At 40.7% G+C, this 18,454-nt stretch overlaps 1 protein-coding gene across 4 annotated transcripts in view; it reads left to right on the top strand.

The window, feature by feature from the left end:
• Positions 1-18,454, top strand: part of pex5la (peroxisomal biogenesis factor 5-like a) — a 74,991-nt gene that overhangs the window by 53,671 nt on the left and 2,866 nt on the right. For all 4 annotated transcript variants that reach the window (XM_058402998.1, XM_058402997.1, XM_058402995.1 and 1 more), the window contains 6 exons: positions 4,450-4,566; positions 4,684-4,827; positions 6,038-6,108; positions 10,576-10,779; positions 11,921-12,086; positions 18,241-18,398. In XM_058402998.1, the coding sequence (XP_058258981.1) occupies positions 4,450-4,566; positions 4,684-4,827; positions 6,038-6,108; positions 10,576-10,779; positions 11,921-12,086; positions 18,241-18,398 (860 nt within the window). The remainder of the gene's footprint in view (positions 1-4,449; positions 4,567-4,683; positions 4,828-6,037; positions 6,109-10,575; positions 10,780-11,920; positions 12,087-18,240; positions 18,399-18,454) is intronic.

Here is an 18,454-nt window from a genome sequence, read left to right as displayed (position 1 = left end):
TTAATAATTGGGCTCATCCAGGATTTGAACCCAGGACCTCTCGCACCCGAAGCAAGAATCATACCTCTAGACCAACAAGCCACACAGCAGATAGGAGTTAAAGGATATTTTATGGATAGCTTAGATAAAAACATCTAAGTAATTTCTTGTCATGGATAATCAAAAATATTTTTTAAGAGATGTGAAATTATCAAAGGAACAGCAGATGTGAGGCAGGAATACATTCTGTCTATCACAGAGCACCATGCACGCTCTTGGTCAACTAAGGGTTAATTTACCCCAGCCAGACCACATAGAAAATTATTGTTTGAAGGAAAACCAGGAAGCTGGAAGAAACCCATATGCACCATCATGGCACCTATGTCTCACATTCTTAATATTAAGTTTTAATCACTTACAGCCTGCAACATGAAATTAAAAACTTTGGATTACTAGACTGAAGGTGTTGATATGTATCTTGCTCTGACCCCGCCTGCTCTCGTGGTTGTAAAAGACCCATTTGGTATTATATTACATGTGGTTGCAATTGCAGGGTACTAGAAGGCCATAGACAAATGATTGGTGACTATAAATGACTGAAAGAGGACACACTTCAAGGAGATACAGGACTGACAGGGGTGCTCCAGAAGGAACACTCCAGACACCATTTTTATATTATCACATGAAACACTTTAGAGTGCCTCCAGTTTGCTGCAGTGCTGAGTGAGTTTGTGAGGGAGTGGACGATATTATTTCCAATAATAAAGCAACCTTACCCTGGGGCACTCGAGTGCAAATGGAAGATTCATTGATCATGGCATCCTGCATACTGAGACACTTAAGCTTCCAGTGTCTCTCAAAGCTGAGCGTTCTGTGTAGCTTCTTATCTGCATACATTTGTTCTAATTACGAACCTTGTGCTGGGCTTAGTTGCCTGGAAATCTACTTCCTGTGGCATGCAGGCTTTTTTCCAATCCATTTCATTTGTGTAATTGCTGGCTGTCCGGAACAAAGAAATAGCACAGGGACTAAAAATGAATAGCTGTTAAGCTCCAGCCAGTGCAGCACATTAGAGCAGGATACAAAGAAATTTGTGGTTATGCTACCTTTCCAGAATAATGCTTCCCAGGAAAGTTGAATGACCTGCAAGGGTGGTCAGACCCTTTAAAATGCTTACCTCATATTTTTTAATTTGCTGCGCTCTGAAAAATAGATCACCAGGGGAGAAGAGCTTTGGCCACCCAGGTCCTTTTTTTTCTGCATGTACAAAAGACAATGTGCAAATGAAGCCATGCTGCTCTCATTAGGAGCAAGTAGGAGCAACAGCAGGTGAGAATCAGCTGAACATGAGGTGGGCTGCACCTCTCAGTGACAGTGCCATTAGTGCAGGTACAGGTCATTTATTTTTACTTAATATGACTAGCGTAGCAGTGGTCTACACCACTTAAGCAGTAGGCAAATATTATCGTGAAAATGTGAACGTGTGGTTGACGCTTTAAGGACCCTGATTTTTCAAGTAGAGTGCTAACACTGCGTATATATTCAATATAAACATTACGCTGTCATTCAAGAATGCAACAAAGGGTTGAGAAAAATTAGAAGATGCTCATCTGTAACAACACACTTTTCACCTCACAGTTGGTGAAATTGCTTTCTATTATCAAACTGGGTTTTAGCTGATACAAAATGACAGGTAGTGCTTTTTCCCACAGCAGGGGTTGATTTTACCACGAAGAGTTTGACAGGTTGTCAATTGCTTTGCTTCTAGAAAATCATGAAGTATTCAAATGCCACACCCTGTTAAAACAGTGTGTTTCATCTGAAAGCAAAGCAACTGCTGCAAAGAAACTCACCTCATTTATCTTTCTGATTGCAACTATAATGAAGTTTGAGGGATAAATTTCTGAGGAAAGGAATACACATATTTCATATAAGACTTTGTGTAAGCAATCTGTCTTTATTTTTCTAGTATCATTTTTTTCTAATTGAGCTAGTTCTATCATTAGTATAATGTATTTATTTATACATTTTAGTATTTAATTTAATTTAGTATTAATATTAAGGATTCCACAAAGTAAGAGATAAATCTATGATATACATATGTGTCATCAACTTTGCAAACAAAATTTGAGCTTAGACTATTTAAATTATTTAAGTAAATTGAATATTTGTATTGATTCACAACAATGAGTTATATGTGGCATGGGACACTGCGGGTAGCTTTTCTGCCTTACAGCACAAGGGCCCTTGGATCAATCCTGAACTCAGATTACTCTCTGTGCTGAGATTCTGTGCAGGTGCTCCCTGTGTACATGTGGAAATCCTCTGGGTTCTCCAGCTTCCTCTCAGAAACATGCCAGAGGGTGAATTGGCTGACCATGTTGTGAATGTGTGTGTGTGCATGATGCTCTGAGAAGAACTGGCATCCCATTCTTGGTGTATTCCTGTCACACATCCAGTGTTTCCAGGACAGGCTACGGATCCACCAAGACACTGACATGGATAAAGTGGCTACTGAAAGTAAATGAAAGAATAGAGAGTTAAAACCTACGCAAATGCCTTACACTACTACTTATCCTTGGTACATTCTACAAAAATACATCCATCTAAATATTATACATAAATAAATGATGTATAAATCAATTTAGCTTTAAAGCTGTTATCATGGAAAGTCAAGTTATGCCTTTCCAACTGGCTTTCTTCAATCATTTTCTATCTAGAACCCAGTCTGATCCGTCCTCTGTATGAGTTTAATTATTCAGCTGAATATATTTACTTAAGTAGACATTAAAGTTTATGAATTTCTCTTTTGTGGAAGCTATAAATTAGTGTACAGGCAGCAATCATTTGTCATTCTTTTGGCTCTTCACAGATTGCTTTATGCTTAAAAATGAGCATTAGACAATGAAGCATTAAAGTGCTTCAACTGGAAGCATATTTTATGAGTGCAGAATAAGCCTTCTGTCAAAGTCTAAATGTCAGTGATGCATAATTTTTTTGGCTGATTTAATTACAGTTTAAACACAGATATTCTTCCTCCAAGAAGTCTAAAAATATATATAAGCCAGGCTTCTGGTGTGTCCTACAGCTTCACATGCTCTTTGTACAAATACAGATTCCAAGTGTATATTTCACCTGAAGTTCTTACTACCAGTAGACTTGCAGCATGCCGAGAAGTGAATTTAATAAGGCTTATACTTGGCAAAAAGTGGATATTTTTTGGGGGAAAAGAATCATTCCCCAGTTGGTGTTGGTGCCCTCTTGTCCTTAGCTGGCCCCTGATGGCCCTCAGTTAAGCCCTCTGTCATGGGCAGCTGAGTTGCTGGCAGCATGTCAGACTTTATTACAGTCATACAGCTCTATCTGTCGTCTCCCATCTCTAGACTCGCCAAACTATAAGGAGAGCTTTTCCAAACTGACACCTGTCTTAACTGACATCTACTGTTTTCAGGTGCTTTTCTTTTTTTTTTCATTGTACAGGCCCCATACTAGCTCATGGAGGTCTCACTTTATTACTCACAGCAAGAGTGACAAAAGCAAGTTATTTTTATTTTTTTTTTACTTCTGCCAGAGCTGTCTCCTAGTTGTTAGTGAGTGATTGAGGTATTTTTACACAGCCTGTTGGGTTCAAGGAAGAATAATATTGATAAGGAAATGTACAGGCACTGATCTAAAAAAAAAAAAAAACCCAAAAAACAGATAAACAGCACTTGCTTCCACATTTTAGACAAAGGCCAACTTTTAAATGCCACTGAATTAAGAGCCTCTCATCTCAGCAGCTCAGATGTGCTGAGGATCTTCCTAACCTTCCATACCCACCTCCTGAATGATTCAGTCAGAGACATAGCACCAGGACAGGTGAGATAATGAGCTTTCAACTTTGGCCTTTGACTAGTTGGACTGTCACTGCGCAGAGTTGACAGGGGGTCGTCCAATTATAATAATTGGATGCTTAACAACGCTGTGCCCATCACAGACCGTAAAAGAGCAATTATCTCTGCAGCACAAGGGACAGTGGTGAACAAAATAACATCCCATCTAATTTGTCATAGCTCAAAGAACTACTCAGCCACCATCACCCGAGTGGTTCTCAGACCCAGTGGGCAGTTTAAGAGGTAGATGACTTGTATATTAATAGAGCCAGTGGTCAACAATTTGGTGTTAAATTGTTCAAAAAATTGTTTGAAATAGTTTGAGACATTATAAATATACCTAGAAAGAGTGTCCAGACTTTACATACTTAAATGACAGTGACATATTTGCCAAAAAATGAAATCACCAGGCTACTTTAGTACAGTAACTCACTTTCTGTTCTTACACGCAATCAGAAATCATAGCAAAGTTCCAACTTCAAGTCTTCCATTCATCAATATTAATGTACAATGATTCATTATTCACTGCAGGGAGTTTGGCTGATGCAGATCTGTGAAGTTCATGTTCAACTCTTCTTGGTTCGAATGTGTTTTTCAGTCAGATACTGAGTTCTGGGACAAGATGCAAGCTGAGTGGGAAGAACTGGCTCGCAGAAACTGGCTCACAGAGAATGAGCAGGCCCAGATTCCCTCGACCGTATCTCCTCATGAAAAGGTATACCACATCACATTGAGCCACGCCTTAAGGCCCATGTATTTATCTTTTAAAACAGCTATTTAAATTTCATCTCAGTATATCAGGTTATAACGCCTTGAGCATTTTCTGTTTCAGGGATATTACTTCCACACAGACAATCCATATAAAGACTGGCCAAATGCGTTTGAGGAGGGGCTGAGGAAGGCCAGAGAGGGAGATCTCCCAAACGCTGTTCTTCTCCTGGAGGCGGCCATCTTGCAGGACCCTCAAGACTCTGAGGTAACCAGACAATCGAGGTCAAAAGAACTGAGGATGTTTTCTCAAACCAGTCCCTCAGTACCATGGAAGCATCGGTATGCACTTTGACAGCTATGCTGCTTTTTTACCAGTTGGTTTAAATTTGAGCACACTGTGAACTAACCGAGTAAAAATCTTGAGCTGATGAGAACTCAAAAAGGGAGTATATGCCTGCTCTGATGAGACAGCCGAAATGCACTTCACTTTTGCTGGCTCAGTCAACAGAAAAAAGACCCAGACATTTCCTCACTTTAAATTGAACATTCAGTCTATTTTGTGTTGTTTAATATTCTATCTTAGAACCAAGTTGGATTATCCCTCACTGCTGCTGGAATACTTTTAGGCTCATTAGTATCTGATGCTCTTGTATATACCCCAGAGCTATTGGCTCTGTTGAAGGCCCACATAAGCCAACACTGCAATTTAATTAGTATAACTATGACGTCATGGCAATTATAATAACGTAGCTGCATTAAATGATCCAAATGAAGTGTTCTGAGAAACATTAACTTGCTGTTCTTTGCAAAACATCATAAATATTGAGATGATAAGTAGAAGTTTCTGTAAGGAGATATTTATGTAACAGTTTTAGTCTCCAGTGTCAGCATTTTGTAACAATCCTCGAACAGTCATTTCTAACAAGGGTTTTCTGCCACTAGAAATCGAGAACTTTGCGCTGTGTGGTTTCTCAGTAACATGGCAAGCTGTGATTTGCTTTTGTCTTGAATTTAAAAGAGCTAAGCGAGAAAGAGAGAGAGAGATTTTGGGTTTTAGGGTTTTGATGGAAAAACAGTTATAATGTAAGAATTTTCACTTATTTCACAGATATTCCACAACAATAAATGTATGCACCACCTTGCACCATCCCATCATTTATTATTGGTGATTAATAGCATACCACATCTTGTTTTATTCCTTACAAATTGTTCACTACAGGATTCATTCATACTCAAACAAATTCATGTATATTTATTTTCCAATAAAGTGATTCTGCTTTTGAATCACTGAGCAACAGCAGCAAGAAGATGGAAAATGGAAATTTATTCTACAACCACAGACAAGACCCAAGATTCTTCAGCTTTGCTTGAAATTGTCAGAATCCCTTGAAATGTGCTTCAACAATACACCCCACTCACTGGCGTCTAGGTGATAACCATGCTGCTCAGCCTTCCATCTCTATTGTATTTTTCAGGCTTGGCAAGTTCTGGGGACCACACAGGCAGAGAATGAGAATGAGCAGGCAGCGATTGTCTCCCTCCAGAGGTAAGGAGGTGCCAACACACAACTCCCCAGGGTTTGAGTCATGTTGTTTTTCCAGTTAGGAAAGCTGGTGCTCACATGGAGTAATATTCATTCAAAAGCACACTGGCAAACACAGTATGATATGAAGAAAGGCTAGAGGTGAAAAAAGAAGTAGCATGGAACTTGCTCTTTAACATGGTTGAACTAGTTAAAGCACACTAGAAAACGAAAAATCGGAAGAAAATGGTGTGATTAAAATGAAAAATTAATCCTTATACTACTGATAAGAAGAAATTATCCTTTGGTTGTGGCGTGTGGTTGTGACTAATGAACACATTAACAGTTTAATCATCGCAATTTACTTTTTCTGTTTTATTGGAGATTAGCCATAGATAGCTATGTGAAAATCACATGCACAAAGATAAGAATGTTTTGTTCTTATTTGCATAATTATCTACGCGGAAAAGAATGTATTTCTGTGCCGTCTGCTCTCCTGCTTTTTATGTACAGAAATTATTGATCCTATTAACATTGTATTTTATAAGCAGCAAGACCTTTGGGAGATTACAGTTATTGCAGACAAAGGAGCCATAATCTTACACGAGGTTCCTCTGAGCAGTCAGCTGTGAAAACCCATCTGATTGTGTTAATCACCGGTTACACTCGCAAAGCTCAATATTCACCCTGCCCCAGCAAATATTCTATTCTGTAGTATAATATAAGACTTTTTAACTTTCTAATAAAATTTGTGTTTTACTATTTTACCATTTTGTGGAAAAAATTATGTTCTTTTACCAGTATTTTATATATATATATATATATATATATATATATATATATATATATATATATATATATATATATATATACACTATATTGCCAAAAGTATTCGCTCACCTGCCTTGACTCGCATATGAACTTAAGTGACATCCCATTCCTAATCCATAGGGTTCAATATGACGTCGGTCCACCCTTTGCAGCTATAACAGCTTCAACTCTTCTGGGAAGGCTGTCCACAAGGTTTAGGAGTGTGTTTATGGGAATTTTTGACCATTCTTCCAGAAGCGCATTTGTGAGGTCACACACTGATGTTGGACGAGAAGGCCTGGCTCTCAGTCTCCGCTCTAATTCATCCCAAAGGTGTTCTATTGGGTTGAGGTCAGGACTCTGTGCAGGCCAGTCAAGTTCATCCACACCAGACTCTGTCATCCATGTCTTTATGGACCTTGCTTTGTGCACTGGTGCACAGTCATGTTGGAAGAGGAAGGGGCCAACTCCAAACTGTTCCCACAAAGTTGGGAGCATGGAATTGTCCAAAATGTCTTGGTATGCTGAAGCATTCAGAGTTCTTTTCACTGGAACTAAGGGGCCAAGCCCAGCTCCTGAAAAACAACCCCACACCATAACCCCCCCTCCACCAAACTTTACACTTGGCACAATGCAGTCAGACAAGTACCGTTCTCCTGGCAACCGCCAAACCCAGACTCGTCCATCAGATTGCCAGATGGAGAAGCGCGATTCGTCACTCCAGAGAACGCGTCTCCACTGCTCTAGAGTCCAGTGGCGACGTGCTTTACACCACTGCATCCGACGCTTTGCATTGCACTTGGTGATGTATGGCTTGGATGCAGCTGCTCGGCCATGGAAACCCATTCCATGAAGCTCTCTGCACACTGTTCTTGAGCTAATCTGAAGGCCACATGAAGTTTGGAGGTCTGTAGCGATTGACTCTGCAGAAAGTTGGCGACCTCTTCGCACTATGCGCCTCAGCATCCGCTGACCCCGCTCCGTCAGTTTACGTGGCCTACCACTTCGTGGCTGAGTTGCTGTCGTTCCCAAACACTTCCACATTCTTATAATACAGCTGACAGTTGACTGTGGAATATTTAGGAGTGAGGAAATTTCACGACTGGATTTGTTGCATAGGTGGCATCCTATCACAGTTCCACGCTGGAATTCACTGAGCTCCTGAGAGCGACCCATTCTTTCACAAATGTTTGTAAAAACAGTCTGCATGCCTAGATACTGACATTTCAGACATTATGGCCAAATGTTTTGTTTATTTTGCTGAATCAACAAAAATAGTTCCCAAGGAAGCCACAGCTGGATAGGGCACTCCATGCAAAGCACAGACTGACTGACAGCTCAAATGTAGTAAAGGTTTTAATGTTGTTGTTCTTTCGGCTGCTCCCTGTTTGGGGTTCCGTATATTTGATTTGGCACAGGTTTTACGCCGGATCCTCTTAAAGGGTTTAATGTAACAAAGTATTATAAATTCATAAATAAAATAAAAATACTTTCAAATTGTGTTGGTCACACATGAAACCATAAACAGTGTCAAATGCGGTGCAATGCTTTTTTTCCACAGCTGTCCGTGACATAAAAATAGAGTTTACATAACCTAGAATTTACTTGTATAAAAGTAGAAAAATGAAAAAAATATAATATAAGTGCTTCCCTGACAACAACAGAGAGAAGGGTGCATTGTTCTGATGGCTGTAGCCCAGGCAGTGCTTTCTGCTGGTTGTATCACCATCTGGTGAGTTCACTGCTTGGTGCAGTTCCCAAACCAGGCTATGATGCTTTCTGTCAGGATTTTCTCAATTGTTCAGGAAGTAAAAGTTCCTTAACATTTTAGAGGGCAGTTTAAAGTCCCTTAAGAGTATAAGGTAGTAAAAATGCTGACTTGTGCCTTCCACACCAGGATGTTAATGTGACAGGACCATCACAGGTCCAGCATGATGTAAACACCAAGGAACCATAAATTGTCAACTCTCTCCACTGGGGCCTTGTTAATCTTAAGGCGCTCGTAGCTCCTCTCATGCTTTATGCGGACGTCTGCTATCAACTTATTTGTCTTGATGATGTTCAGGAGGAGGTTGTTGTCCTGGCACCAGATCTCCAGGCTTTTAATCTCTTCCAGGCTTTTTTCGTTGTTATCAGATCAGGCCCACCACAACAGTGTTGTCAGCAATCTTAACAATGGTGGTAGAGTTTGAAGGGGAAGCACAGTCATAAATGCACACTGAGTATAGCAGGGGGCTCAGGGGGGGATCGATTGCTGAGGGTGAGGGAAGGTGAGACATATCTACCCAACTGTACTTTTTGTGGAGAGGATGGAGGTTGGAGAGGATGTTGGCGATCCACTGAGACTGGGATGGGCTCAAAGCCCTGGTCCTTCAACTTGGTTGTGAGTTTAAGATGTATAGCGTTAAAAAGTGCTTTTTGTTGACTACTGTTCAGCATTTAAAGTAATTTCCCCACCTGATGTTCACATGGCTCAGGGCTCTGTGAAGGAGGTGTGTGATGGCATCATCAGATAAAGCCATTGGGAGAGTAGGTGAAATGTAATGGGTCCAGGGTGTCGAATAAGGATGAGGTGATGAAGTCTCTGATCAGAAATTCATAGCACTTCATCACAACTGAGGTCAGGGTTACTGGGTGATAGTCATTGAGGCAGGTATGCTGGGGCTTTTTTGAGAACAGAAACAATAATGGACTGTTTAAAGCATGTGGGAATTGCCAGCTGTGATAGGGAGAGGTTGAATATCTCCGGTGCCAGCTGGTCAGTGCAGGCTCTAAGGAACCAACCTGAGATTCTTTCTGGTACTGCTGCTATCCTGGTGTTCACTCTCCTGAAGGCTTTCCTTACATTGTGCTCCAAGATGTTAAAAACTATTGCTAGAATTGGGATTTTATGTAGTGAATACAGATAAGTAGAGGGAGGCAAATGATGAAACATCCCGATGCTTAAATATGAGCACTCTCGGAGCACTGCTTGTCTGAACAAATTAGTGGATTAGATCTAACTGTTGTATTATAGAATATATCCTAGACAGGTACAAACAAAAATAATATTAAAATTCCAGCATGATTGAAAATAGTCCCACATATCTCTCAAGTGATATGAGGTTATGAAACTGTCAGAGCCACAATTCACAGTGCTTGTATTTCTGCTTTTTTCCTATTTAACTCTTTTTACCAGTTCCATACTTGTGTTTTCCCTGCTCAGAACTTAAAGAAAAAAACAATAATGACTTGGCTTCAAGCTCTGTTAAGCCTTATTAAGCTCTATTAAGTTATAAACTTTTGCGCAACATCGTTTTTTCAGTATTCATTAACTTTTAGTAATATATAGTAACAAATGCTATGTAAATGTACTGGTACTTTACTGTAACACTACAGTAGTTGTACTATGCTGCCAGGATTTTATTATATTTCTCTTTTTTATATTTAATTAATAAAGAAGTTTCTGAATCTAACTTCATAAAGCACTTGTTTTGTACAACTTGAAGTCTAACCTCATGAGATGGTGAAGGTAGTCACCTGTAAATTAAAAAGGAAGCATCTGCTACTCATCATGCTCCTTGTGAGCTAATTAGTGTCCATCAAAGCTGCAGTCCATTTGATTCAGACCTGCAGACTGTATGTGTGTGTGTGTGCTTGTGTGTTGGGGGGTCTTTAATATATGTGCGTTCACATGTGCAGGTGTCTGGAGCTCCACCCCAACAACCTCCAGGCCCTCATGGCATTGGCGGTGAGCCTGACCAACACTGGCATGAAGCAGGAAGCATGTGAGGCACTACTGGGCTGGCTGAGACATAACCCCAAATATAAACACCACCTGAAGAACCGCAATAACCTGCAGGGCTCACCAAGCTCACGCCACCTCTCCTCTGCACCCACGACATGGTGAGGGTTTCCAAAACTGTTTTTTAGGAATTTACAATTTCCTTTGAATTTTGAAAGGAGAAATCATATTTACTTAAAACTAATACACTTTTCTTAAATGTAAATCAAGAAACTAGGTTTCATGTAGAATTTAGGAGAAGCACAGAAGAGCTTGGTGTTTTCAGGAGATTTAGGGATTGCCCCTGGGGTAAAGCTTCCTCATGAAACTGGCTGGAAGAATCAGTCACATTTCATCAGGAATACTGCACAGAAATATAATATAAAAAAATATTGTGAGATTATTACCTTAGTATGTATTATCTAAATGAGTAGAAAATAGTAAAAATGAAAAAAAAAAAACCTTCAGTGAGTAGGCAAAATATTTTGGTAGTGTACGTGTAGATGTTTTTAACTGTTTTGTTTTAGTTAAATTCTGAAAATACTAAAGATTTTTGTATTTGAACTGAAATAAAAGTGCTAATTTCCTTTTCATTTTTTTTTACAAATATGATTTTTTATTTATTTATTTATTTTATTTATTTACACTCCCACCTGTGAACACACACAAAGGACAATCCCCAAAGTCTACTACTGTCAGTATTTTTCTATTGTTGATTACTCATATAAAAATAATGCCTCCTGGTGATCCAGCAGCAGGATCCTGCGTTCTCATTGCTGTTGCCCAGGTTCAATTCAATTCAATTCAAAGGGCGCTAACCCACCCACTGAGACTAAAAGTTAACTCTCAGTGCTGGTCCAAAGCCCAGATTAAAATGGGAGGGTTGTGTCAGGAAAGGCATCTGTGCCAAATCGAAACATGTGGAACAAAATGATCCGCTGTGGCGACCCCGAACAGGGAGCAGACGAAAGAAGAAGAAGAACAAAGAACTCGTATGAAAATAATATGAATTATTAATTTTAAAATAAATGTTACAACTGGCTTGGCAGAAGGTTAAAAATGATTGGGCTGGTTTACAGGATTGATATTCGATGATTCATTTCAGTAAACAAAATAACTCACACTCTTTTCTTCAACTCTAAAACGCCTGGAGTGGTTCTATATAGCAGCTAAAATAATTTATTTTGTGCAGTGTAGATGCTAGTGATTTCAGTCTCTGATCAGTATCTGCCTTACCATAAATCTTTCTCTCAATCATTTCAGCTCTCTGCTGACCGAGGTGAAGGAGCTGTTCCTGGAAGCGGCCCAACAGAACCCAGACACGATTGACCCGGACCTGCAGACGGGCCTGGGTGTTCTTTACAACCTTAGCTCTGAGTTCAACAAGGCTGTAGAGGCCTTTAACTCTGCCCTGTCTGTCCGGCCAGAGGTACTCATTCTGCTGACACACCACACACCAATCACATTATTATGAACACCTTTTCACCTGCTCATTTATGTAGTTATCCAATCAGCGATTCATGTGTCATCAGCCCAGTGCATACAATCATGCAGATACAGGTCAAGAGCTTCATTTAATGTTCACATCAAGTATCAGAATGGTGGAAAATATGACATGATCTTTGTGACTTTAGCCATGGCATGATTGTTGGTGCTGGTTTGAGGATTTTTAAAAAATAGTTTTTCATCTTCTGGGAATTTCTCCTAGAAGAAAGAGTAAATAAATAAAAGAGGCTCTTTCCCATGAGGTCTAGACAACATGATTTTTTTTGAGTCATTGACTCCATAGCAGGGGTCAGAGCTCAGGCAGACAGGATCAATATGCACAAATCCGTAATCAATATACAAACACTAGCAGGCTGAGGTTGAGAAAAAAAAAAGCTGAAGAATAAGAAATCATTGAACTTGTGAAATCAAGTAAATAGGACCATTGACATGAGAGCGACACCTTAGAATTGCAGTTTTGACAAATGCAAGACTTCAGAAAGACTGAAAGAAAACAACACTTAACATCTGAACTGAAATTGTGCCATCAATTTTTATTCTCATCATACACAGTGGGATGAAATGTCTTTTAAAGAAGATAATATGAAATGAAAAGCAGTACAGGCTCCACAAAAATATTCATAAAGTACTGTTTCAGAAGTGCTGTATTTTCTCTAAGTGTACAGAACACTTTTGCTTGAGCATTTTGCTTGAGTATTTCTTTCACCTAATGCATCCTCTCTACCTATTAGTCACTACATTTTCGAACATTACTTCACCCCATGTCTGTAATTATATATTTCTAGAGTCATAAGGTGACATTTGAGCAGCAGGCAAGCTTCAAGATTGCGTCACTGTAATCTGTCTGTGGATACGTACACTGTTCACCAAGTATTATATAGTATTATGACAGCTAGCCATTAGAATTCAGCTAGTTTGTGTTGTTGTAAGGACTCGTCGGACACCGGGGTGTTAGAATCCATTTGCAGATTTTATTATATAAACAGCAGGCAAAATCGTAGTCGAGGAAACGAGGCGAAAAGGGTCAAAACCAGAAAACAAACACTGTGAACAAAACCGAAACTCAAACCGAAACTCGTAGTCAATATGGGACAGGCTAAGGTCATACACTAGGCAAACTAAACAGAGAATCAATCAAGGCTTGGCAAGTAACTCACAGAAACAATGCTTCGCATAGGAGCTGAGATAGCACACTGCTTAAATACGCGAATAAACAGGAAGTAGGCAGATACAGTCAATATTCGGGCGATGGCTCCCTCTGGTGTTCTGGCTCTGAGCGCCTTGTGACAGAACCCCCCCCTCTAGGAACACCTCCAGGTGTTCGACACCGAGGGCACCCCCTCAGGCGAGGAGCGGGTCTGTGGGGAAAGTTCTGATGGAACTCCTCTATGAGTGCAGGGTCCAGGATGTCGGGAGCATTAACCCAGCAGCGCTCCTCCGGGCCATACCCCTCCCAGTCCACTAAGTATTGAAGGCGGCTACCCCGGCGACGCGAGTTGAGAATGGTGTGAACTCGATAGGCGAGGGAACCGTCAATGTCCAGGGGAGGGGGTGGCTCATGGGCAGTGAGGCTAGCAGTTTGGGGCTCGTGATAGGGCTTCAGCAGAGAAACATGAAAAGTGGGTGATATGTGATAAGATGCGGGCAGCTCCAGGCAGTACGAGACAGGATTAATCTGACAGACAATTTTGAAAGGGCCAATGAATTTGGGGCTGAGTTTACAGCAGGGTAGCTTTAGTTTCAGGTTGCGTGTGGAAAGCCATACCTTTTGACCCACCTGGTAGGCTGGGTGAGGGCGCCGCCGGTGATTGGCCTGAATTTCCTGTCTACGTATCGCTCTTTGAAGGCGGACGTGGGCTCGTTCCCAGACCTCTTGGCTTCTCCTAGACCAATCATCCACCGCGGGGACGTCTGAGGGTTCTCCGGACCACGGGAACAATGGTGGCTGATAGCCAAGTACACATTGGAACGGAGTCAAACCTGTTGAGGAGTGGATTAAGGAATTCTGTGCGTATTCGGCCCACGGGAGAAACTCACTCCATCGGTGCTGTTCCCTGCTGCAATACACCCTCAGGAACCTCCCCAGCTCTTGATTAAGACGCTCAGCTTGGCCATTGGATTGGGGATGTTACCCCGAGCTAAGACTGACTTTAATCCCCAACTGTTTACAAAACCCCAGCAACACTCTGGAGGTAAACTGTGTGCCCCGATCCGACACAATGTCCTCAGGGAGGCCATAATTCCGGAACATATTTTGAAAGATGGCTTGGGTGGTTTCCATGGACGTGGGTAAGCCTTTCATGGGGACTAATTTACAGGCCTTAGAAAACCGGTCAATAACGACCATAATTGTCGTGAAGCCCTGAGATTCGGGAAGGTCTGTGAGAAAGTCTATGGAAATGTGTGACCAGGGACGGTGTGGGATGGGTAGTGGCTCTAACAAGCCTTCAGGCAGGTGGCGGCCTGTCCAAGATTGGGCACAGACTGAGCACGAACGGACAAACTTCTCCACGTCTTGGCTTAGAGAGGACCACCAGAACGTCTGGCGCAGTAACTGGGTAGTTCAATGTATGCCTGGGTGGCCTGTGCTGGGGCTTTCATGGGTCCACCTAATCACTCTCAGACGAAGCGCAGTGGGCACGTACCACTTGGAGGGTGGACAATTTGGGGGTGGTGCTTCTGAGGTGTAGGCTTGTTCAATCTCACCCATGATATCCCAACGTATGGGGGCTACCAGGACAGAGGGTGGAAGGATGGTGTCTGGGTGTGAAGATGGCTCGATGACCTCATGAATTCTGGAGAGAGCGTCAGCTTTCCCGTTCTTGGATCCGGGACAATAAGTGACGGAGAACTTGAAACGTGAGAAGAACAAGGCCCACCTGGCTTGGCGCAGGTTAAGGCATTTAGCTTCCCGGAGATATGCGAGGTTACGGTGATCAGTTAGAATCAGAAATGGGTGATTGGCCCCCTCCAACCAATGTCTCCACTCTTCCAGAGCAGCCTTCATAGCGAGAAGTTCCTTATTACCCACACCATAGTTCAATTCTGCCGGTGTTAGCTTACGGGAAAAGAAGGCACATGGGTGTAGCTTACCAGACTCTGCTGGCGTTGAAAGAGCACCGCACCTACACCGCTGTTCGAGGCGTCCACCTCCACTGTGAATGGTAAATCCGGTCGTGGGTGACAGAGTATGGGGGCAGAAGAGAAGCTTTGCTTGAGTTTATGGAAGGCTGTTCTGGCTTGGTCCGTCCATCTTAGTTTTTGTGGTTTACCTTTTAATAACGAGGTCAATGGGCTGGCCATGGTACTATACTAGGCAAACTAAACAGAGAATCAATCAAGGCTTGGCAAGTAGCTCACAGAAACAATGCTTCGCATAGGAGCTGAGATAGCACACTGCTTAAATACGCGAATAATGAAAATAATGAAAGGGGAACAAATTTATCATCAGTAACTAAAACCACTGACTTGAGACAAACATTTATCTTTCTTGCACATTCACTTACATACTTTTAGTACATTTAAGTTTATACATTTTTTTAACTTTAGTGTTTACCACTTATGAATTTTTCACTGAATGGTTAAGATACACAGATAGAACACAAAAAAGTCCAGACATTCTAAGAGAAATGTTAATTACAGGCTTTAGACTATTTGTGCCAGTGGGTGTGGCCGATTTTATCAGATGGTCTTTTAAAATGTTCATGCAAATACACTACCAGTCAAAAGTTTGGACACCTTTTAATTCATTGTTTTTTGTTTAGGGATTTATTTTCTACATTCTAGAACAATACTGTAGATTTCAAAACTATGAAATAACACACATGGACTTAAGTAATCCATATGTAATGACAACAAAAAACAGTCAGTTGTTATTTTAAGACATGAAGGTGAGGTGTTCTGGAATAGTTCTTGCAAGAACAGTATTTCCAAGTGCATTTGCAAAACCCTTCAAGCACCATGATGAAACTGGCTCACATGAAGACCATCCCAGGAAAGCAAGACCAAAATTTACCTCTGCTGCAGAGGAGAAGTTCATTTAGAGTTACCAGCCTCAGAAATCACCAATTAACAGCACCTCAGATTAGAGCCGTTATGAAGGCTTTACAGAGCATAAGTAGCAGACATATCTCAATATCAACTGTTCAAACGAGATTATTGTGTATTTCAGCCGCCTTCAGCATTGTTTTACAATGTAGAAAGAAATAAACATCAGGAAAAACCATGGGATTAGAAGATGTGTCCAAACTTTTGACTGGTAGTGTATGTCTTGTACAATTACTTTGTGGTTGATGCAATACATACCTGGTTTATCCATGTTTCCCTGTCAGGAAATATCCTCCTGGGTAATATCACTTCAGAACAATATCCAGTCTAGCTACATGTCAAAGACCAGAAGCTAATCCAAAAGCTAGTATTTTAAAAGAAGCCCAATCTGGCAACCCAGTGATAACCAACTAATCCTTCCCCACTTATTCATTGTGCATGGTGCAGAATGATTCCTGGCCCTATCCTTCTCTATTAGCACCAGTTACCATTCTGTTGTCCATTAGGTGCGATAATAACTCATTCAAAAGTGTTTATTAGTTTTTGAATGTAATTTTGGCATGGAGTTGTGAATAAGCACTTTATACAGATTAAAATTTTTGTTATATATATATATATACTCTTGTTGGAATTTTTGTTGGACCTAAACAAAAATGATCTGTGACAGAAGGATGTTCCTAAGAGATAGTCTCAGGATGTATAGAGAGCATGATTGTATTAAGCTCCACAGATTTAACTGTAAACCATCACAATGCACAAGATCTGGCACCAAGCTACCTATGCAATTCATTTTGATTGTAAGTGAAGCTTTATACTGTACTGCCATTATTAAGAGGATGTGTAATAAGCATCTGTATGACCTTGCTTTCTGAGCTCTATTCAGTCTCCGTACATAGGCCACATTTACACACAATCAAAATCCTCCCCATTTATTTGACATGGTAATGTGTGCTCATCTGCTGGGGGACTGAGATCTTGAATACAATGAAACATAACGTCTGCACCAATTCCCAACACCAGACATCTCTTGGGCATCAAGCTGCTCAGACACACACCATGAGCACAGAGCTGCATTCTCTATAAACATGGCAGTATAGCGACTCAGTAGACAGAAACAGACCTCTAGAAGATAACCGATAATGAGGTTTATTTTTAATAAGGTACAAAGTATAAGATTTAATGCTGGGATTTTTGAAATGCTGATGGCAGACATAGATATATGATGTCTAGTTTTGGAAAAAATTAAATCTTACTGATGATATCAGTGTTGTAACCACAGTATCCTGGCAGGAGATAATAAATCTAAGGAGATCAAAAAGTGACATTGTAGTTTCATAGTCATAAATCAGCCATAAATTAGGAAGCCATTTGCTTTTGCACATAGACTCACTAATGGAAATGTAATAGATGTCATGCTCCGAAAGCTTTAAATCATTTTGAATCTCAAAATTTCTAATGTCAACACCAAAGGCAAATAGCTTTATATTTAAAATGTATTATTTAATACCCTTCCATTCTTTCACAATAAAAATGTGGTTAATTATGAAAGGTTTTACGAACAAGGGCCCTGGAAATTATAGTAGTATGTTCCCACATGGATAACCTAAGGATTTACACTTTCTCTCAGTACTGTTTGTCTTTCCTTTCTCTTCCCCACCTATATACTCTAATGATTTATAATCCCACTGGCTGGTGTCACCCAGAAGTGGTTCTCTTTAGAGTCTGATTCCTCTCAAGGTTTCTACCCCATGGTATTTCAGGGAGATTTCCTTTGCCACTGTCATCTCTGGCTTGTTTATTAGGGCTCTAAATCTACATCTAAATGTTTTGTAAAATGTCTTTCATTAAATTTATTAATTTCATTCATTTGAGACATTACATTTGTAAAGCAGGTTTCTTAAAGATGACTGTATAATAGCCAAAGTATACATTTTCATTTGTAAAAGCTGGTAAAAGCTCAAATGCTTCAAATTATAGACAGACGTGGAGTAACTAAATAAATAATAACTATTTCTTCTCACCACTGACAGGACTACTTGCTGTGGAATCGTCTCGGGGCGACGCTAGCTAACGGAGACCGCAGCGAGGAGGCAGTGGAAGCATACACCCGAGCTCTGGAGCTCCAGCCTGGTTTTATTCGATCTCGCTATAACCTGGGCATCAGCTGCATCAACATGGGTGCACACAGGTCTGTGTTTATCTCCTCGTCTATGTTTTAAAACAGTGACATCTGACAATCAACGG

The sequence above is a fragment of the Hemibagrus wyckioides genome, linkage group LG11 (assembly GCF_019097595.1).
Source record: "Hemibagrus wyckioides isolate EC202008001 linkage group LG11, SWU_Hwy_1.0, whole genome shotgun sequence".
In the NCBI taxonomy this organism is placed as follows: Eukaryota; Metazoa; Chordata; class Actinopteri; order Siluriformes; family Bagridae; genus Hemibagrus; species Hemibagrus wyckioides.
The sequence above is the reverse complement of the archived record's forward strand: the minus strand, read 5'-3'. Positions and strand labels throughout refer to the sequence as shown.